Source organism: Eleginops maclovinus, chromosome 22 (genome assembly GCF_036324505.1).
Source record: "Eleginops maclovinus isolate JMC-PN-2008 ecotype Puerto Natales chromosome 22, JC_Emac_rtc_rv5, whole genome shotgun sequence".
NCBI classification, from domain to species: domain Eukaryota; kingdom Metazoa; phylum Chordata; class Actinopteri; order Perciformes; family Eleginopidae; genus Eleginops; species Eleginops maclovinus.
Genome location: NC_086370.1, coordinates 13,917,300 through 13,935,043, shown reverse-complemented (window position 1 = coordinate 13,935,043; position 17,744 = coordinate 13,917,300). Strand labels below are relative to the sequence as shown.

General features: G+C 43.0%; 1 protein-coding gene across 4 annotated transcripts in view; it reads right to left on the bottom strand.

Annotated features, from left to right (window-relative positions):
• Positions 1-238: 238 nt before the first annotated feature.
• Positions 239-17,744, bottom strand: part of slit1a (slit homolog 1a (Drosophila)) — an 84,124-nt gene continuing 66,618 nt past the window's right edge. Inside the window, exons 17-37 of one of the 4 annotated variants that reach the window (XM_063875095.1) lie at positions 17,090-17,164; positions 16,867-17,010; positions 16,610-16,753; positions 16,351-16,517; positions 15,476-15,611; positions 13,705-13,773; positions 13,551-13,622; positions 13,364-13,435; positions 9,272-9,343; positions 7,570-7,733; positions 7,355-7,479; positions 7,147-7,244; positions 6,927-7,066; positions 6,266-6,359; positions 6,013-6,150; positions 5,698-5,926; positions 5,453-5,583; positions 5,152-5,345; positions 4,003-4,291; positions 3,708-3,919; positions 239-3,562 (exon numbers count right to left, since the gene is read on the bottom strand). In XM_063875095.1, coding sequence (XP_063731165.1) covers positions 3,324-3,562; positions 3,708-3,919; positions 4,003-4,291; positions 5,152-5,345; positions 5,453-5,583; positions 5,698-5,926; positions 6,013-6,150; positions 6,266-6,359; positions 6,927-7,066; positions 7,147-7,244; positions 7,355-7,479; positions 7,570-7,733; positions 9,272-9,343; positions 13,364-13,435; positions 13,551-13,622; positions 13,705-13,773; positions 15,476-15,611; positions 16,351-16,517; positions 16,610-16,753; positions 16,867-17,010; positions 17,090-17,164 — 3,004 coding nt within the window. In that variant the 3' untranslated portion in view covers positions 239-3,323. Of the gene's footprint in view, positions 3,563-3,707; positions 3,920-4,002; positions 4,292-5,151; positions 5,346-5,452; positions 5,584-5,697; positions 5,927-6,012; positions 6,151-6,265; positions 6,360-6,926; positions 7,067-7,146; positions 7,245-7,354; positions 7,734-9,271; positions 9,344-13,363; positions 13,436-13,550; positions 13,623-13,704; positions 13,774-15,475; positions 15,612-16,350; positions 16,518-16,609; positions 16,754-16,866; positions 17,011-17,089; positions 17,165-17,744 lie in introns of all 4 variants that reach the window. The other 3 variants (XM_063875096.1, XM_063875093.1, XM_063875094.1) reach the window with 3 other exon arrangements.

Here is a 17,744-nt window from a genome sequence, read left to right as displayed (position 1 = left end):
AACTATATTACATTATTTTCTATATGTATGACATACTGTAGTATTACAGATTCTTCATTTCTTTAAATTGTTTACTAAATCTTTGCAATTTTTGCGACAACATTTTTTATGACTTTATTCATGAAATATATTATTTTCAGGATTAATTATCTCTGTTGGTTTATAAATGTTTGTTTTTTAAATTGTGTCAGAAGACCAAGAAGACGTTAACTAAAACAAAAAAGACAACACATTCTTAAAAGCACACACATTTAAGTTTAATTAATGAAAAAGAGTGGAGGTTTGGTAAACATTTTGTCGGTGGCACTACATACATTCAGCAATATTGGGATTTTTTCCGCTTAATCCCACCATCTATCCTGTAACAAAAAGCAAATAGACAGAACCCAACGAGGGATATTTTTTAGTGTTTGCACCATTTCAATACAACAGAGACATCGTGTCGTTTACAATAACATATTTATGTATATAGTTCATAGGATGAAAAATATGTGTTTCTGGTATGTGACCAGATAACTGAATTACATCTCAATATAGCACAAGCACCACTAAGATGTCTACCAGAAAGTTGAATGCACCAGTCCAGTATAGATCAGTGCAGAGGAAGGAAAGGAGACATGAAAAGAAAGCCACGTTCAACTACATATGCACCTTTACGAGGCACACAGCCTAAGAGTTACAGTGACTGTTCATAAGCATCCTTTACGAGATCTTCTATTAAAGTTATTGTACAACACTTGGATCACATCTACAGCATGTAAAACAAAGTTAACATGGGTAGCAATATGAATAGAAGCTCTGTGTGCAATGTACCAAGCTGAGAACTGGCTCTGCAGCTTTTCACACTATAAAGAGACATTTAGATCGGCGAAATGGATGAACACAATCCAAATCTGCAGGAAGAACAATGCCTTAAGCCATCCTGATGGACTGTTACTTATTGAACAGTATGTGATTTCTATATTTTACATTGGAAACTAAATAACAGCTAAAAGTTACCACTTCATGAATAAGCATAGGTCATATTTATCTATACACATTTATACATTCAGGTATGACTGTTGTGTTCACTGTAATTGGCACCATTTATTACTTTTTTGTGTGGATCGCCAGATAGAACCGACAAACATTGAAATGTCCAGACCTCTCTCATTTATGATCCGTCAGTAGTAGGCATGTAACGCTTCACACGGTCGCCTATTCAGACCGATCTCGAATGATAAACCTTAACATGATCATCGTCCTCAGAAGCATTTCATCCTTTTTGTGGCTTGACAGCAGCTTATGATCAGTTGAGCTTGACTAATGAACTAAAAACACCTCTATGGCAAACATATCTCAAATTAAAATGGTAGAAATACAACAGGACACTTCAACAAAATGAACATGAAAACAATCAGAAGCCTTTAAGCCGTGGTATGGTAATTACAAGGTAAATTTGAGGGGGGGGGACATCTCTTGATCCCGGCTCTGACCTCTCCAGCTCCTGCAGCGAATGAGGAATGTATGAGCCAGAGAGGAGGAAAACACTGCTGTAACTTGTTATTAAGTGATGTTACAAATACCTTACAGATGTATTTTTATTCTTTATTTTTTACCTTTTTTCATCTTTTTGAAATGTTTTAAAATATTTGAAAGTCAGCAACATGTGCGCCCTTTTCTACAGAAAACGCCTTTAGATAAAATAAATAAAAACAAGCACAGACTTTCATGAATTAGATGTAATATTCACATGGAAGACAACATATACAATATTACACACATTTCTAGACCAATACTGCCTTCTATACAACAAGGCCAACCAGCTGCTGTATTTGTGGCCAATTCATGTATTTAATTACCTTGTTGGAGCGAGTGTGATCAACAAATAAAAACACCTAGGGAACCAACTGAAAGCCTTTCCACCAGTCCCAAAGCTTCCAGAAACAGACTTACTCTTTAACATAGAAAAATACTATACCAAAATGAAATACAAATATATATATATTAGAATCTGTTAGGCATTTCTATATAAAGAGTTGTTGAGGAGGGTTGGGGGCAGCTAAAGGAGTTAGGTTACATCATGAGACAAAATATAACAAAAATAAAAACATATCAATATGAGAAATTAGACAGAACAAAACAGAAACCAGAAGATGATTCTGCAAACTTTTGTTTTGTAATAACATTTATAACGATATTAAGGAGCTCTACATATTTGTTGGCAAACTCTTCTCCACACATGCAACAGTTTGCACAAGTTTAATACTGCAGGCATCGAGAGGAGCGGCCTCCTGCTCTGAAGGGTGTGGGATTATGCAAATCATCCTAACCCTGAGGCAATGCATGCTGGGGGATTGGTAATCACTGGTCAATGCCAGCACCAGATTGGTTTGCTGTACGAACAGAATAGATAGTTTTACCACACAAGCCCTCTCACTTTTTTTTAAGACTGTAAATGTATGTATGCCATGCGTGTGATGATGTACAGAGAGGTGTATGTCATTTTTCAGTGCTGCTAGTCAGTGCAGTCTCTATTTTTATGGAGTTTCTACATTAAGGTACCTCACAGCAAACAACTGGGAAGCCACCGGGCCTCGAAGCCACGACATCCACACTGGAGTATGTGCCACTCTAACCCTACCTTTTCATTGTTCCCTTCTACGTGTGCATGTGTGGATGGATGACTGTTTCCTGGCAGAGAAATTGCTACACCAAACCAACAACAACTTTAACTCAACCCAAGCCATATCCAGCCCAGTCCGGGTAACCCAGCCAAGCTCAACTCAAGATAGCTTTGCCAAGTCAAAGTCTCTTCTCCTGTTTCTCTCTTTGTGTCTTTCTCTGCCTTCCTTCTGCCATTCTTGGCCAGGCTGGACCCCCACTGCCCTCACTGCCTCCACGAGGTTAAGATGGTAGATGGTGGTTAGGCTGTCAGAGGCCTCACAGATGGATGGGGAATTCACACCGGGTAATTTGGGTTGGAGGGATGCTTCACTCTGAATGCAACACTTTTGAAATCTCTGGACCCCTAGGAACAATGTTGCAGATGCAATGGTTCTGTTGCCGTTGTTGTCACATCTACATTGTTGCTCATGATGTTGGTTTCTCTGTGTTACTGTAATTCACACACCCTGGTAAGGGGAGGAAATGTCCTATTTTACAAACATTGTTGTCCATAATATATAGATAGAGGTTTTATATATATTCTTTATACTCTCTCTTTCTTTCTTTCCCTCCCTCCCTCTCTTTCCTCCAGTCCTCTCTCTTCCTACTTCTATCCTTTCTTTCTCTCTTTCTATCTTCTGCTCGGCGGCAGCGGCAGGAAATGTGAGTGAATGGTGCTACATGCAGCCCACGCAGCCGCACTTGATGGTCTTTTCCACTTCCTCGCTGAAGGAGGTTCCATCGCTGCATTCAAAGGTGTATTTCCGGCGTTTCATTCGCTGGCTGGCGCAGCAGGCCCCGGTGTCGCAAGCTCCGGAGCACTCCACCCAAGAGACCATGCGTGTCGTCTGGCAGATGGTGTAGCCTCGCTGGACCTGATAGAAGTCTCGCACAGGTTCCCCTCGGCATTCAGACTCTGGAAACATGAAGAACACTCACAGACATTACTCATCAGAGTATACACAGGAATACTGAAGTCAAATTCACTGATCTTTTTAAATAATATATAAGATTTGCTCATTTCGCATCTTACTCATACATAATGCCATAGAGCAACCCACCTGCATCACACAGTTCCCCAGTGTAGCCACTCTCGCAGTGACAGTAGGCATCGCCTGTGTCTGAGATCTGGCAGCGACCGTGTTTGCAGGTCAAGCGACGGCAGGGGTTGAACAGCTCTCCCTGTTGGTTACACAAGGCGCCACGATAACCCTCTGCACACTCGCAGCGGTACGACTGAGTGTCCAGTGGGATGCACTTTCCATGGACGCACCTAGGAAGACAACCTTGATTACATTTCCTGCTCAGTTAAAAAAAAAAAAAAACACTTTCATTTTATGCCATTAGCTAACATACTTGCTGCCCTGGCAGGGGTTGAGCACAGGCTCGTCACACTGCTGCCCGCTCCAGCCCGGCTGGCAGTGGCACACAGGTCCCTGAGCCCCGTCAGGCTGGCAGATGCCATGCACACAGTAGATCTTCTTGCAGGGCTCGCAGCCGGGTACCACGCCAGGCTTCATCTGGGTCTTGGTGAAGTCTTGGAGCTCATTGTTGATGTACAGGTTCTGGATACAGCCATGGAAACTGGAGCCGTTTTGGAGCTGCCAGAGACGGAAAGCGCCTGAATGTACATCCACCGGCATGCCTGGAGGAGCAGAAAAAAGAGATGATGTTAAAAGATGTGGAGACGTGCCTGCTGGATCACCAACACAGACATCTAACACAGGGCTGGTATGAGATAATGGAGGAATGTATTTCAAACATGGGTATCCCAACAGTGCGTGTACAGTATGTCACATTTTTATATGCAACTGTTTTTTGATTGGCTTGGATATTTTTGCATTTGCACCACAAGACACTTCATCCTTGAAACATTTGATAGCAAAAACAACAATGGTATGGGGAAAATGTCTTCTGTAGTGTTGTATGAATGAAGAACAGGACAGCACAACACAACACAGCAATGAAACACACTGAACGTTTTCTGAGCCACTCCTGAGCTAAATGTCAGCTGAGGATGCACAACAACACATTTCAGAAAATCTCTCTTTTGGTATGAATCAACATAATCTTCAAATGTCAAGAGTGGCTTAATCACACATTAAAATTAAACACAGTAACATTTTGTGGAATTACATGCATGCAAAAATAGAAAAATCTGAAGTTGAGACTGTGTTTGATAGTTCCTATGGTGATCACTAGAGGGTGTTGTTTACCCAATGTAAGAAAGGAGCTGATCACAGCTATGGGATTATAAAGTGGTGTTTTGTTTGCTGAAAGGCTATGATGTGCTTTTTGACAGTTAGGTTTTATCTTGAAATGTTTTATTTATTAATAAATGTAAACATTGTGTGACCTAGCAAACACAGTCCTGACTGAAGGTGTGGATGGAGGAGAGTAAAAGGGTTGAAGGGGTTGTATGGTTGAGGGGAGGGATCGGTTGCGGTGGTGACAAAGCGAGGGGGGAGGGGTGGTGATTGACAGTAGTGTAGTAGTTAAGAGTGCCTGCAGAGGAGGGAGGTGTGTTCTGGAGAGGGCCCCTACCCCCCACGTATAGTGGAGCCTCCCCGTTGAGGGGCCGCACCGCCCCGAAGCTGTCCATTGTGGTAGGGAGACCCCCGTCAATGGACAGGTTCACCATCTGGTCAAAGGTCACCAACTCCACTGTGTGGAACTGGCCATCGTTGATAGTCTCGGTACTGGTAGAGGAAAACAGAGATAACAAATCAGATATCGTGATTAGATGTAATAAAAATACAACATAAACTCACAGCGACAGTAACCTGCTGTGTCAAAGGAAACTCACCTGTAGATGGCATGTCCTGGCTGGCTGCCTGGGTCATAGCTGACTTTGACATGACCTTGGTAGAGCTCCACAGCAATATGATCATCTTCTCCATTGTACAGCAGGATGCCATTATCCTCAGCTGTTGACACCTATGCAGAGAGAAATGTTAGCAATGGGTGTTTCAGTTATTCGTGGTTCAGATCGGCAGCATCGAAACAGAGGAATCACAGACACGCTCACACATTAACACACTCTGTGTTTACCTGTAGTGTGATGTTAGCTTGTGGCCAGTTCTTGAGGTCAGAGAGCAGCAGGTAGGAGTCTCTGTCAATAAAGTTGACGCTGACAAGCTTCTCGCAGCGTGGTCCCCCAAACTCCGGGGGACACTGGCAGAGGGCCCGTCCACCTCGCTCAACACACTGGGCAGTGTTCTGGCAGTCGGCCAGCTCACACAGGGACAGAGGAGACGGGGCGACCTCACACAGCTGACCACTATAGAGAGAAAGAGGAAAGATGACGTAAGGAAAGCAAATTAAACTATCAACCTACAGCGTGTGTTAAATGTGTGCTCCTCTCACTTGTATCCTTCAGGACATTCGCAGGAGTATCCATTCAGCTCATCCACACACTGAGCTCCATTCTGGCAGCGATGCTCTTCACAGTCGTTGTAGTCTACACTGCAGTCGTCACCAACATAACCAGGAGAGCACACACACCTGCGATACACACAGACAATACTGGAATCAAGGAAAAGCTACCCCCTAGTCTTTCTGTTTTTTTTAATATAGTGCATCATCATATTTAGCTTATTCTAATGGGGCTGGCACTTACTTGGGTCCACTGGAGGTGATGAGGCAGGTAGACTGATGTTTGCAGGGGCTTTGTCCAGGGGCACACATATCCTCCATTTCTTCACACATCTCCCCTACACAATTCAAGTAAAAAATAGTACGTTTTTTTATTTATTCCGAATGATTTATTGAAAATATTTCTAATTCATGATGAATAATCTTGTCATGCACTATATGCATAACATTATTTTAACTAACTACGTAATACTTGCAATTAACCTTAATTGTCTAGGTTAGATATTCAAAGCATTCATTTAAATGTAGACAAAATTAGGTCTGAAAGTTAGATTGCGTTTCTCTTTTTGTCGTTTGTTTTGCTCATTTTAAAACAAAAACTGTCAAATAAATATATGTATATATTTTTATCATAAAGAAGCAGAATCATTTATTTCTTAGATACTTCTTAATGGTGTGTAGTTAAAAGGCAATCTAGTTTTTTGTATCAATATAAATTATTATTATTCTTTCATTTCAAATCTCTTTGATTAAGTCAAGTCTTTGTTTTTTATAGCATATTTCAAGAAATATTTATATGCTGACAGATTGTTTTGTTTAATGCCAAATTCTTTGGATTGGAAAACATTTATCTTGCTGGTACTTGTGTCAGTTGCATTGAGGCAGACTGTCCTGCCTGCACTGACCTGTGTAGTAGGGGGGACAAAAACAAGTGTAGTTGTTGATTCCATCGAGGCAGGTCGCTCCGTTCTCACAGTCGTTGTCATCGCAGTCATCAATGTTGGTTTGGCAAATGGGGCCTTCAAATCCCAGTGGACATGTGCAACTGCAACAAACATACAAACTCATTACGTTATTGTCTAAAGTTTCTTCTGAAGAATAGATTCACAAAGCTCCCTTCCTCACCGGTATTCTCCCTCCGCCTCTTCATCCACTTGGCAGGTTCCTCCGTTAGCACAGGGGTTACTCACACAGGCGTTCAGAGCTGTCTCACAGTTCTTGCCCTGACAGAACAGAGATAATGTTCATTATTACTTAGATCTACATTATGCATTCTTTGGGACCTGCAACACATCAAGGATGCCCACAGATGGGTGTTTACATTAGCTTTTACCTTAAAACCTGGAGGACAGCTGCACCTGTAGACCTCCACCATGTCGCTGTGACAGATGCCTTGGTTGAGACAGGGACTGGACGCACACGGGTTACACTTGGCCTGCACTGTAGTGTCCACATCACCTAAAGGAAATGCCAAACCAATAAAAATGAATTGCAGGTATATTCTAGAGCTGCTAACATTATATTTCTGTTTCCAACACAATAACCCACCTGTACATTCAAACTTCTTTGCCGGTGTAGTGAGCAGCAGCTTCCCCTCCATGCCCTGAGGACCAGCACAGCGGGCGATGCCAGGCTCCTTGTAGCTAGTCTTCACCCAGTCTGACAGCCAGCGCAGGCGGCAATCACAGTGCAAGGGGTTGGCACCAATTGCCCTAAAAGAGCAGTATAAAGAAATGGATAAATGCTGTGATATTGTAGGTCTGCTGTGCTTTGCCCCTAGTAGATCACTCCACAATACAGACAGTAACAGCAATATATAATGTCATGTTACCTGCTACCTCAATACTCTAACACCAGTGTTTAGAGTTGACTGTACAATGTGCAATATACTATTTTTACACACTCTAAATGAGGTCACATGTTGCTGCCTCATTACTTCCATATGTTCACCTACTTTTTATAATGCTGCTACTAATGTTTGATAACATGGATGTGTTCCTATTTGATTTAATGTTACTCAACTACTCTGCTCCTTATTTTTGCCTTTTGTCTGCACCATCCCTTTTCCTAGCTGTGGTATGAATAAAGGGTTTCTGATTTATACTTTTGAAGCTCCATAGGATGATACTGTAATACACTCTATCACCAGCAGGTGTCTCTAGAACCTTACGCAAAACAAACCAAGCCAACTTTTTTGATCATACAACTAAACCGCTGCTTCTCTAAGAATAAAACGGATTTAAAGTTTAAGGCTCAATGCCACTCTGTGCCATACATCATATTGAGGTGGGCTTCTTAATTATAGGCAAAGGTGCAAACAGAAGGCACTCTTAACCACTTCTGTCATGGTGGTTGTGAATCAATGCTGCTCTGTCCTCCTGCTGGATGCACACACACTCCTGAATCGATGCTGTTCCATTACGGTGGAACACAGGCTCATCTTTCAGGCCGGGCCAATAGCTGACACCTGACATCTGCTAACATGAAAGCCACTTGACTGTGACTGTGGATCAATGGCTGCCCTCCATCCCTCCCTTCACCTTGTTTTAATGCAGCCTTGACTCCTGTACCGCCCTCCTAAAAAATGTCTTTGTTTAGCTCTCCCTTCTCCCTCCCACACTCTGATACTGATAGGTCTATTGATCAGTGTCTCTCAAGGGATGGTGTGAATATCTAGGCTGGATGGCAGAGGCGGGCACACTGCAAAGATACCTCTGTGTACTTTTGCACATGTCCACGAGTACATGCACAACCACACGGCTACACACCACACACACAATTACAGACATAAATAAGCAAACTAAAACAAACACTGAGGTCCACGGACCATGGAGAATCTGTGTGTGCATGTGTGTGTGAGTTAGTGAGTGGGTGTGTGTGTGTTTCAGAGATGTCACAGGGAGATGAGACAGTACAGGGTTCTGTGTGTTTCTTTAACCGCAGGACTGCGGCTGATGAAGGGAGGGCCTGGCTCATATGAAGCCCACCAAAGAGGACTACAGACAGACTACTGTGAGCCACGCTCCCCGGCTGTCTGACCAGACCCTCTCTGTGCCTGTAACTGTGTGTGTGTTACGGCCACAAACTCAGTGGTTAGTAGAAATGGGATCACATAAGCTAGCTTTGGGGCATGCAGATTTGTGTGTGTGTGTGTGTGTGTGTGTGTGTGTGTGTGTGTGTGTGTGTGTGTGTGTGTGTGTGTGTGTGTGTGTGTGTGTGTGTGTGTGTGTGTGTGTGTGTCACTACTTACAAGTGTGAAAGTGAGGCCACATCGTTAAAGATGCCATCAGGAAGCTCGGAGATTTCGTTGCCATGGAGAGACCTGGAGGGCAATGGAGGAAAGAGACGACAAAAAGGAGATAATTAAAACCATGAACATGTTTTATCGAAGGAAAAATAAATGCTTTTGGATTGTAGTATCAGTTCTTAAATGCTTAGAAAATGTTTTGATTAGTTGACGGACAACTATAAACTCAAAAGTAACTATTTTTGTAATAAATGTACCACTAAGTCGCAAAGCATTTTACAGGTTCCTGAAGTGTGCATTTCTGCTGGTTTTCTTTTATGATTGAATTTGATCCTCTTTGGGCTTAGGAACTGTTGGGTCAGTCATTTTAATTATTTATCTCTGGAAAATGTAATGTTTAAGACTGAGATTGTCTATTTTACAATTTTCTGACATATTCTAAACATTAATTGGCATATTTAATGGTAATGAATACATGTTAGTTGCAGTCCTTGTACCACGTACTATACTTTGCTTTCGGACAACTAATCAGAACAGATATAACAGGAAATATTGTTGTGTTCAGTGGTTGTATTGGGTATGTATTTCTGGTCGAGCCTTGTGCAGCTGGCAAAGATGTGAAGCTCTGTGCGTCTGTAAAAGACTGGTGTCAAGTTTCTATGTATGTCTGTCTGCTGGCAGCGCCAGCAACTCCACAGAAGGGGGGGGGGGTAACAAAGTTGCACCACATGCAAAATATAAAAAAACATTTATGAATGCAGAATTACACATATATGTATGTGCTTGTGTGGTTGGGCTCATGCATCCATAGTAATATTTGGGTATATATAAACAATTGTGTATATGCTGTTGCTCTGCTCTGACTTCCATGCAGGGTGACAAGCCAACATGGCTTAATGGCTAAATGACTGATGGGTGCTGTAATCCGCAGGGTCATTACCACCTCCAACCCTCAGCTGACCACACTCTTATGTTACCACAGCTCAGTCTGCAGCACCGATACATGACACATCTGCTCTCTGTGCCTGGATGAGGAAAAGGGATGTATAAACAGACACTGAACACCCTACTTCCTTCTTTGTTTGATCTGTGAATTACCACTAAGCTGTGGACGAGTCAGGGGAAAGGATACAGAGGGGGAAGCTGGTCAGCGTAAGGATGCAGAGCCGTGCTCGAGTACGAAAGGGAAAACATACAATGTAACCATCTGAGACAACAACTTAATTGGCCTGTGTGCAGGGGAGCATGCTTATTAGTGTAGAGAGAGAAGTTGGGTTGAGGTAGGATACTGAGGGCATGAAGCCAGCTGCAGTGTGCCAGCTAGGCACAGATCTCATGGGAGAAAGGAGCCAGGGAGTCTCCAGGAAGAAACTTGATCCTCTCCCCTGCTAACATTCTCTCCGTCTGTCTCCTTTTTTTAATTTTCAACAACTGTAACTCATTACATCACTCCATCTTACCTACGTCTTAATCTATTTCTAATCTTGCATATCCTGAGAATGGAATTGCAATTGATGTTCCTGCAACTCACAAGACGTTCTGAACAGTCAGTGTGCACAGGCTATCCAACTGTTCAAAATGTTCACACAGCCTTGTTCACCTGCAACCAGTTAATAATGTGTTTGTGATTCTGTGAGTCCTCTGAGCTGCATGTTTTGAAGATCATGTGATACTGGAATTTCCTCACAGCACTGCATCCAACGGCATTTTTCGAAATATGTCGGCTTTTATTTCATTTGTTGCAGGCTTGAGCTTTTTCTTTGGTTCTTTTTACTTTATCACAGTCTTTGATATCACTTTCTTTTCTCACAGCCTCCCACCCAAGCCCTGGCGAGTCACGCCCTAGCGCTGTCTCAGCTCACTCACCTCACACCTAATACCCAGCAGGCCAATTAGCAGTTTATTAATCTGCAGCTCAAAAAACCACAACCATCACACACACACACACACACACACACACACACACACACACACACACACACACACACACACACACACACACACACACACACACACACACACACACACACACACACACACACACACACACACACACACACACACACACACACACACACTGTGCACCAAACCACATTACCACACCCATGCCAGGCTCAGACCCCTGGTCTGTTTGAAGCCCTGAGCGTTAATGATTCTTCTCCTCTTTACTGCTCTGTAAAGCCAAAGGGGCAGCTTTATAAAGCCTTTGGCACCTCAGTGTGTGTGAGTACGCACAAGTGTGTCCCGCTTGTAGTCGGCTTTGGCATCTCACTGTGGTTTTCTATGAAGCTTCCAACTTTGAACTTTGAACCGGGTTGAAACTATTAAATGGAGCTCATTGTCGCTTTAGCATTGTTGCACCCACACAGCCTTGTTGTAAAAAAAAAGCTTGGCACCAATTGACATTTAATGGGAGACTTATGATTGATCACGCCAGCAGTAAAGACATCAAAGTGTTCTGCTTCATGTGGACTCTCGCCTGACTGAGACAAAAAAGGTAGTCCAGACAGTCTGTGTGAGCTTATATAATTCTGAGCCTGTGTGGTGTCTGTGGGGCGGATGGCGTTGAGGAGAGGGCCTCACATGGCGTCTAGCACATTTGCAATATTTTTAAAAGTGAAGGTGGCGTGAGTGAGTTAGAGCAGAAATAAAGGATGCTGCTTCATTAGAGATCAAAGCGACGCGCCCGGCTAGCAAGGCGGCATCGGCTAATGATGACCGAGCTTCACTCTCATTCCACGCTAAAAGGGCTCTTACGCTTTGTGCCCCGTAATGATCGGGACTTTAGACGAATCCTGCCGTAAAAAGAGGCTTTGTCAAAGCTTTGTTGTCAGTAGTAAAAAGTGTGCCTGCTATGAGCACACATGGAAGGCCGATAAGTCCACTCCCACACACATACTAACGGGCACCAAGCCAGGAGATGACAAACATATAAACTATGCATACACACACACACACACACACACACACACACACACACACACACACACACACACACACACACACACACACACACACACACACACACACACACACACACACACACACACACACACACACACACACACACACACACACAAACACACACAGAGGCAAACTTTCATAAGGAGTGATGCTAGGCCTGATCGCTGTTTCTCCCTCACAGAACTAAACTGTACGTTCGAGTTAAAGTGTGAGGGATCCAGCTGCTGTATCTGCAGAGTATGCCATGAGGTTGGTTTTTGTTTCGTCATCTATCTGTCAAACGTATTTAAATTCTACATCTCAGTTATTTAGCAGACCGATTCAACTACGGGGAGCCCATGGTCACTGAGAGGACACAATCAAAGACATCATAACTTCATAAAAGCCCGGAGGCAGAGTCAAAACCATTACGGTTAGCGGGGCAACCATTCGCTGGTAATCAGCGTCAGAGTGATTTTGTACAGTAGGTTGTGGGGGCGCGTGTTTGGCCCTGCAGTGAGGCAGTGATGAGCTCGGGGCGTTAAGAGGTGAACAGGCAGACTGGGAAGATTTCTATATGAGGTGTGGGAAAGAGCAGAAGCTGCAACAGCACTGCTGCTGCCCCCATGGTTGCCATTTAAACAGAGAAAAATAGGTCAGAGGTTGTGTGAGTGTGTGTGTGTGTGTGTGTGTGTGTGTGTGTGTGTGTGTGTGTGTGTGTGTGTGTGTGTGTGTGTGTGTGTGTGTGTGTGTGTGTGTGTGTGTGTGTGTGTGTGTGTGTGTGTGTGTGTGTGTGTGTGTGTAAATTCATAAGCTGTCATAACTGTTTAGACTGTGTTTCTGTCCTCTGGAGAAAATCAGAGATTCTTGGCATCTGCTGCACCGCCTCTGTAGTCAGTGCAAGCTGCAAAAATATCCTCGTCAATAACCCACTTAGTCTGAAAGTGAGTCCTGTCTTCTTTTAGAAAGCTTTCAGTAACCGTCCCAAATAAAAATGCTGTTTTGACCATTGTCTTGAAATTCTGAGACAACTTTTCAGATATGCATTTTATACCACTGGACAGATACATTATGATCTAATCCTAACCCTAAACAGACACTCAAAGACTAACACACAGAAATCTGAATGTTATGTATAAAAAATAAACTTACAGCAGTCTGAGAGAGCGCAGTCCACTGAAGGCCATTTTTGGGATACAACGCAGAGAGTTGTAGCTCAGGATTCTGCAATGTAAAAATAATTACATATGCATATATATATACATATAAAAGTCATCTGTTTTCATCCTACTGTCAGCACCGGAATGAAATACTAGCTCTTGGCTGAGATGGCACTTACAGAGTAGTGAGTTGGCTCATGTTCGCGAAGGACGAGTTGGTGAGAGAGCTGATCTTGTTGTTGCTCAGATCTCTGAAAGGAACATTTAAAAAACAAACATTCACTATATTGATCGGAAAAGTGAGGCAGAGGAGCCAGCCAGACGAATACTTACACCAGCTGTAGGTATTTGAAGGCAGACAGGTCCTTTGGCAAAACACTGAACTGGTTTCCATCCAGATACCTGAACACAAGCGTCACAAGCAGTTCAGTAATGAGTCAGGATCATTTTAATATGGGATTAAATATTACAAATACATTAAAAACCGATTCGATTCTACATTTGGAAATGTTATTCTGCTTTTTGTCAGCATATTATTTTCACTTTGAGAACTGGTTAGGGGCTGAGCTTAAAGCTTTGTTGTATGACATCACACTTTTTAGCCACAACACTCTTCTACATGCTGTTGCAGCCCATTAAGGCTCATGTTGCAAAAACTTTCTTTCTTGACTTCAGATTGTGTCTCGTTTAACATGGGTGACCTTTGACCAACTTTGCCCATTTTTGCCATAAATACCACAACATTGCACAACAAATATACAGTTCCTATCATGCTTTCATGTCTTATTGATTCATTTATCAATGCTGAGTCATCCTCTCTCATACCAAAGTGCCCTCTGTTGGTTATCATTTGTCAGATTGATTTTCTTTAAAATTACTCTTTTTGTTTTATATCTTGACATCAGATTGTGTCTTGTGAGGTTAGGGTCTGTAGCTCCCTGTAAAATCATTTTTATTCCATACAAATACTGTTAAATATTCATTGTATCTAAACAATGAGTGAAATAAAGCTAATTTCAAACATTCCAAGCACACCACTTTCTTAAGTGACTGAGGTACCATCACTTAAGTGTGTGTTCCTGGATGTGTGTGTTAACATACTGATGTATTTACAAGCAACCACAGTTGACATAATGCCTGCAGGGATGCAACCACCCTGCTGACTGCCAACATAAAGTGCTACCAGAGGGCTGTCACCGCGATAAATGGCTGATTTAGGGTCCTGGTCCCCCTGAACCTAGCTGCAGGGGCTTTCTCTTGCTATTTGTGTTGACTGTTTTCTGGGTGGGAAGGGTGGGGGTGGGTTGCTGGTTAGTTAGGGAGGGGGCCTTAGGGTTCAGAGGTAATGATAGGTAATGATGGTGCAGAGGACACTTGGGATAATGATGGAGTAGCAAACTCTCCAGATGAATAGATGAAAGCCCACAACAGAAGGGCACACCTGGTCACACCTGCTGGGACAATGACAGGCCTTAAGGCTTTCACAGCGTGTGTGTGTGTGTGTGTGTGTGTGTGTGTGTGTGTGTGTGTGTGTGTGTGTGTGTGTGTGTGTGTGTGTGTGTGTGTGTGTGTGTGTGTGTGTGTGTGTGTGTGTGTAAGTCTGAATCACTTGAAGCAGTATTGGAAAGTTCCAGACCTATTCCATTCCCTCCCCGTTCCATTGAAAACTGCTCATTAAAATGTCCTCTTGCTCCCCTATGCTCCTGTGGACAGGCTTTTGGCCATTACGCAAATATGCGTGCACACACACACACACACACACACACACACACACAGATCCTTGGCTAGGAGTTGGAGAGTGACATCAGTGCTAGCCCTAAGGGCTGCAGGGAACACAGAAGAAGAATGTCTGAGAGAATAACTGTGGGGTTTATTGACTCCTTTCCCCTCTTCCAGATGATGGGATCTGTCTTCTTTGTCTCCACTGTTTTCACTAATTCTTATCTCTTTCATTCCTCCTCCCTACTTTTTTGTTATATATCGTTTCCTTTGTTTTTCTTCCCAGAGCTGCCTCCACCAAAGCCAGACAAAGGAACAAAAATACCTGGAACTCAAACTGATAAGATATGCATGCAATTGGCATAATTATTGCTGGGGAACTCACAGTTCAGTCACGTTCCTTGGGATGCCTTTGGGCAGTGTGTGGAGGTGCTTGTTACTGCAGCGCACCACAGTCTCCAGGCAAGTACATTCACCGGGACACTGGGGTCTGGGCACACAGCTTGATGACTCTTCTTGCCCTGGGGAAAAACAGGAGAGATAGAGGCGAGTCAGATACCAGACAAGAAGAGAGACGAGTAATGACCAGGAGGAAAAACATGGAAAACAGCCCAAAGACAGAGAGAGCTGTTGTCCCTGGAAAAAATGTGTAGGAAGACAAAGCAAATCTCACAAAAGACAGTGCCAAAACAGGCCAATCCTTCTAGCTGATGGTGAGGCATTGAGACAAATAAAGAGTAGGAAGTGACAAGTGTGAAAAATAAGTAAGGACAGAGGGAGAAGAGCCTCGCTAATGTAATATCGATTAGACAGAGCAAAGAAAGGAAGCTGAAGACAAGTCCAACATTCATTCAGGTGCAAATAGGCTGACTGGTCAATATGGCAAACAGCTCAATAGCTCCACTCAGCCTGGCATCGACCAGCAGCTTAGGAAGTGCTGAGTAGCAATCTATTCAGTAAACAAAAGAGTCACACAATAGCGGTCATTATTTAAGATGATCTCAGACACTTTAAGCAGCTCTTGGTCATAATGTATTGTGGAGCAGAGTGCAACACTAAAACCTCATCAGTCATACCCAGACAGGTTAGTTTCACACATATTGGAGGTCGCCTGCTATATTGAAGATGTGTATCTCCTTTCACAGAGACAGATGACTTCATTTAAAGTGAGGAAGCCGCAACAACAGTTCAGATACGGTCTGAATAAGGACATACAGAAAGGGCCTTAAATCGTAGGCAGTTTGACTTGGCACTACTTACCCTCCTCACAGCGGAAGTCAGGCAAAGCCACATCCTGCAGAGGGATCTCCTTCAGGAAGGCAGGACGCTGGCAGCGAGGGTTACCGGTCACGATCTTCCTAGTCCTCAGCCAATCGCCGAGCCAGCCCAGCCGGCAGTCACAGTTGAATGAGTTGGCCAAGAGGTTACTGCGGGAAAGTGAGCGTAAGAAAGTTTGTGAGAGTTTTGAAACATTAAATGCATGATTGAAGTTAAACTTGCGTGTATGCCAGGTTCTCACAGTGTGGAGAGAGTCTGCAGAGTGTCGAATGCTCCTGGAGTGATTGTGGTCAGCTGGTTGTCGTACAGAGACAGCAGGCGGACGTTGTGCAACCCTGTGAAACTGTCGTTGTGGACGCAGCTTATCTTGTTGTTCCTCAGCATCCTAAAGAGGAAAGAAATCAATCACCTCATCATAAAAATATCAGAGATGTTATCCTGAATTTAGAGATACAACATGTCTGAGAGTGTGATTGTATGTGTAGATGCATTACTCACAGCATGCGTAACCCCTCAAGGCCGCGGAACATCCCGCTCCGGACCGAGTCGATCTGATTGGCCGTGAGGTGAAGCTCATTGACAGATGACGCACCTTCGAATGACCCATCTTCAATCTCTGTGATCTTGTTGTTGCTGAGGTTACTGTCAGAGAAGGAAATTGATATTAACATAATGACTGCTGTAAGGTAAAGTTAAAAAGTAAAATAAAAGTCCAACTTACATTTTCTTAAGCTGGGAAAGGTTCTTAAAAACTCCAGTTGCCTCCAGAGTTGTAATCTCATTGTTGTTAAGGCGGCTGGAGAGAAAGAAGTGGAACATAAATTAGCCCTACAAACAAACAAATGGATCAAAATATAAAGTCCTCTTCAAATATTCAGATCTTTTGAATTTGCTTGGTCAACAACTTTGTATTTCCTTCAAAACAAATTCAAAGGTTCACTCTTGACCTATTCTCTTCTTTTCATGCTGTCTCTGCTATTCTATTACAGGGTATTTTATCGTTATATTTTAAACTAAATATTCTTTACGAAGGCTTGAAAATAAAATCTGCCACAAAAAAAACATTCCTTTCAAACGTACAATTTTGTTTGCCATACAGCCAAAAGTTATCCACATAATTGAGGTAATTTTACTAAAACTTAAAAGTCTTATGTCCTTGTAGATAGGAAAGTCAAACAGAAAGTGCAGCTCATTTTCAATTTCACCTAGCTGACACAACAAGCAAGGTCTATCCTCATTTAGAGGGGCATTAATGCCTGTCTCTGGAGCTTTTGGTAATGTTCCTGAGCCTAACTGTGCACAAAGGGATCTTTGTCTTTGGATGAGGTTATATTTCACATGAGGTTAGTAGTATTTATTCTTTATGAGCTGTTAAG